Raw genomic sequence first — 4,554 nt, forward strand, 5'->3', positions numbered from 1 at the left:
CTAAATGCAGAATGTGACAGTTTGCTGTAGGTCTTTGTATGCATGCTTTATCTGTTTTTAGCATTTTACCATATATCACATTCTGTTATTTTTATACCTTTTATATATACTTATCTATTAGCAGCAAGCATATTATCTCATGCTATTTAAGACTGCATGTTACTTTTCAATAATATAATTGAAGGCTATTCCTGTACCTCTTTGCTTACATGTACAACTGTAATTCTCAGCCATCTTCTTTCTTGGTGTCTGAAAAGAAATGCTTGAGAGTTTCAAAGACTATTTATTACCTTATTTCTGAAAACCAATTTACTGTCTAAACTTAAACATTTGCAAGCTGCACCATTCCAATACTAGTAATCAATTTGTGCCTGATTTCATGAGTAATGTGCAGTCCTATTTGGTGTTTCTCCTGGCTGTTCTCTTCAGTCTGGAGAAGAGCCCCAGTATTTAAGAAAAATATTACAAAGGTTTTATCTTTGAACACTTCTTTTGTTTCCCTGTTAGTACAGAGCAGAGCTGCCAGTGGTGCTCTACATTGAGTGTGCCACTGCCAGAAGTGGCATTGGGCTGAAACAAGAGCTACCACATGCCATCATTTTGCAGTTTAGCTTAAATTTGGTGAATCTGTAGTCCAGGAGACCTTAAGTGGAGTCAACTATATTATTAAGTAATACTTAAAATGCATTTTTTGTATAAGATAGTTAGCATTTCTTCCTATATATGATGCTTTCTTGAAGGATAAGGGAGTAGGAAATACATCCAGGCTTCAGCTCCAGCTGGTAGTATAGCAGATACAAAGACTTGCCTACTAAATTAGGTTAAATTTAAAAGCAAATCCTTGATAGATTATGACCATATTTTGCTTCATAATTCTAACTTTAAAATATCCATTTTAATTCTCAGAGAGATATAGAAGATGTAGTACCATTTAAATGTAAAAAAAAAAATAAAAAATAAAAAAAAATTTAGGCTTCTTAAAAGTGGATCAACATAGATTACTTCAACTGTATCTCTGATCAGCTTCGGTTCTCAATTTTAGGGTAAAAATGCGTTTTTCAAAGACCTTACTTCAATTCAGCTGTTACCTAGTGGGGATATGGATCCAAATGTGTTATCTATACGACAACAGGTAGGTGTAAGTTTTATACTGAGAATTCCTAAATTTCTAAAATTTCAAATAAGACTGAAGTAACTTTTAATTTTTGCTTTCAAGTTCTTGCTCAAAGTTGTGAGTGCAGCAGTTCAAATGCTATGTTCACAAAAAGCTAAAGAAGCTTCAGAAGAGGAATTGTTTCCCTTTGAAAAGGCAAGAAATTGGCCAACTTTGGCTGTGGATTTGGCTCAGTATCTTCAAATCTCCGAGGATGTGGTCAAAATGCATTATGTCTGTGAATTATACAGTTATGGGATGGATCATCTCGGTGAAGAGGTAATAACACCTTTTAATAATTTTATAACAACATGACATTGTCAGGTATTCTGCTGAGGTTACATTTTCACTTACTGAAGATGTCTAGAAGGCTTAGGCAAGTATTGCCATACTCAGAAAATCCCCAGAATGAAAAATCAGAGGTTGGGGAAGTACTTTATCAAGGTGGGTCATCTTCCTCACTTTCCTAGGAGATAGCAACTGGTGAAAACATAATAACAGGGAGCTAGTTAGACTGTTGGTCTAAACTGGTACAACCCTTTTTATGATACTACGTTTGACATTTCAGGAGTATGTTCTTTTGCTTCTAAGTACAGAGTAATTGTCTTGCTTTGTTTTCTCTTCCACTGTTCAGAAGCTTTTTAATGCTTTATTTAGAGAAGCAAATAACATAGGAGTCTCAAAGCCATTTTTCGTTATAGTAACTAGAAGATTCTCGTGATTCAGCATTCAGGGGGATCTATGTATGTTCCCATTTTCAGGCCTTTCTTCAGGTGTCTGATAAAGAAGTACTTGCATCGCAGCTGCTCATACTGGCTGGACAGAGACTGGCCTTTGCTTTACTTCAGATACAGACAAAGGAGGGAATGGAACTCTTTGCTAGACTTCCTCCAACACTTTGTACTTGGCTTAAAGCTATGGTAAGTTAAGCATGATTTCGGAAAACAGAATCATGGGTTGATTTACAGAAGATTCTATTTACTTAAACATAGATTATGTCTGAATTGAGCTTTCTTCCTAATGGAAGCAAGAACCTAGTTCTCATTTTTCCTGGTGCCAGTTCTCTTTCATGAAGAATAAAGGAGTGACTGTTCTGTTATGGGCAAAATGATGTGTGCTCAATTTAAAAAAACTATTGGCAATCTTTTCTAATGGCAATATTCAGAAATCAGTGCTTCTGTTTATCCAGGCTTCAGATGTGCTGTTTTCCAGATTGCATGAATAAATTTGATTGAGAATATTGATTAGCAGTGAGGATTCAGTTAAGAAAAGTCTGAAGGGTAAAATAACCAGTAATACAATTATACTTTTAGGTCCAAGCATCAGCTTAATTCCCAAATAGTAATCTGGTTATACAAGATGAGGAGGGCATATGTGCAGAAGCTCATCTGCAAGGAATGCTCTAATGCTGTGTTTATTCTTTTATATAGGACCCCCAGGAACTTCAGAATGTGCAAGTGCCAATTGCTACAACAGCTAAACTGGTTAACAGAGTAATAGAGCACTTACCAGAGAATCATGGGCAGTATAGCCTGGCTTTGAATCTGATAGAGGCCGTAGAAGCAATATCATCATGACATTCTTCATTAGAACAGTTCTGCTACATAGTGCTACAATGCATGATTTTACACAAGGCTGACATTTACAGAAAGAAACTTTTGTGTGGCTTTTGTTAAGCAAAAAGAACAATTCCAGAAGGTAATTTTAAATTGGAGTGTATTTTAAATTCTGCACTAGTACAGAGATGTTTAGTTTCTAGTACACTTGTCAGTATTTGAACTGCTTAGTTATTTATTTGACTTGAGTGCTTCTTGCAGTAGTCTGAATTGGGTATATTTGACAGCAGTTTTAGTCAATTTACAAAATCACATCCTGTGATATTTTTTGTATTTCATGCTAGCAATAACTGCTGCAGTTACAATGTTCCATGTATCATTTATCAAAAGAAGCTGTAGAATTAAACCTGAGGAAACACTTCAGTCTTTTAAGTTATCCTGTAATGCCAATGCTGCTTTTCCAGAAGCTAGAATTGGTGTTGGGCTCCTGTCTGCTACCTGCACAAAGATGACAATAGCTGCACTAGAAGTAGAATGGAACATGCCAAGGCCTTACACAGAGGGAGAAGAGCCCATGTTAGAATCAGCTTGGAAGGGAGAACCATATCCCCAGATACTAATATGGACCCATTTTCATCCAGTTTCAGTCTCAGCATTGCCTCTAGGGCGTGTTGGGCTCCAGTTAAAACTGATTTCATGTCCCTGTCCTTTATTATTAAGCTCTGCCAAGTTTACGTAGGTCTGTATGTACTGTAAGATTGTTCTGTTTTACCACTGTAGAAGATGTAGTATGCTAAGTCTCTGCACATGTTAACTCGTAGTCAAAACCTGCTTCAATAGTTGTCCAACTTCACTCAAGATCTTTACTTCTGAATACCTTAGCCTTAAAAAAAAAAAAAAAAAAACAACAATCATTACATAGTACCTGCAGGGAATCATGTAGTGAATATCTTCACTACTGGAGTGGTGTTATAAATGATTATCTTACATCATTTAGTAGTTTTCCTTCTACCTAAAGAAAGCGAGGAAAAGAAAATAGTGTTGTTGTAAGCTGTTTTGTCTTGAAGTCAGTTGAAATTACTCCATCTTGTAACCTGCAAGAAACATTCATAGTGTACTGCATTGTTACAGACAGAATTTGGTCTTACCTTTCTGAAGTATGTGCTGGTGTCATCTTAGGTTAGACTCCTCCTGAAAACGGCTCTGTAGGTGGCTAGTTCTATAATACTGTCAGCTGTTCAGCATCATCAGTTGCTGATCTCTGCACTTTAATGTAGATGATGAAGGCTTCCTGAGAAGGTTTGATGCTGTGTTTGACTTCCTATAAGGGTATGAGGTTGTGTGACTAAAGAAGAGTAAGAGGCTGGTGCTGCTCTATCAGTTTGGTTTGGTTATGGGAGTGTAGAATTGAAAACAGGTGTAGGGGAAAAATGCAAGAAGGCAAGACTGGGCAGTGCCTGTACTACCTTGCCTGTCAGAACTTCAGCCCTCTGCAGAAACAGACAGGCCAGAGAATCAGTCCTGAAAACTGAGGAAAAAAAAAAACATTTCTTAGTTGCATTACATTCCTGTATTCTGGTACAGTTGTGTAAAGGACCTCACTGTAACTAAATATCATGCCAGAGCTGACACTCTACACCAATCAACTCTGTAATGTATTGTAAGTAATATTCTGTATATAGTGCTATTTTGTGTCTAATTTGCTGTGGATTTGTGTAAATTGATTAAATAAAATTTGAGGAGGTTTCATTGTGTTTTTTTTCCTTTTAGTGGTGTCCACAGTATAGATGTATCAAGTATAACTACATTTAGAGAAGACAGGGTACTAAAACAAGTAAATGTTTT

At 36.4% G+C, this 4,554-nt stretch overlaps 1 protein-coding gene across 3 annotated transcripts in view; it reads left to right on the plus strand.

Moving 5' to 3' along the window:
• Nucleotides 1-3,620, plus strand: part of RAB3GAP2 (RAB3 GTPase activating non-catalytic protein subunit 2) — a 41,008-nt gene extending 37,388 nt beyond the window's left edge. For all 3 annotated transcript variants that reach the window (XM_031595972.2, XM_031595956.2, XM_031595965.2), the window contains exons 32-35: nucleotides 1,043-1,132; nucleotides 1,217-1,432; nucleotides 1,915-2,073; nucleotides 2,584-3,620. In XM_031595972.2, the coding sequence (XP_031451832.2) occupies nucleotides 1,043-1,132; nucleotides 1,217-1,432; nucleotides 1,915-2,073; nucleotides 2,584-2,730 (612 nt within the window). In that variant the 3' untranslated portion in view covers nucleotides 2,731-3,620. The remainder of the gene's footprint in view (nucleotides 1-1,042; nucleotides 1,133-1,216; nucleotides 1,433-1,914; nucleotides 2,074-2,583) is intronic.
• Nucleotides 3,621-4,554: the final 934 nt, after the last annotated feature.

The sequence above is a fragment of the Phasianus colchicus genome, chromosome 2 (assembly GCF_987193195.1).
Source record: "Phasianus colchicus chromosome 2, bPhaCol1.hap1.1, whole genome shotgun sequence".
NCBI lineage: Eukaryota > Metazoa > Chordata > Aves > Galliformes > Phasianidae > Phasianus > Phasianus colchicus.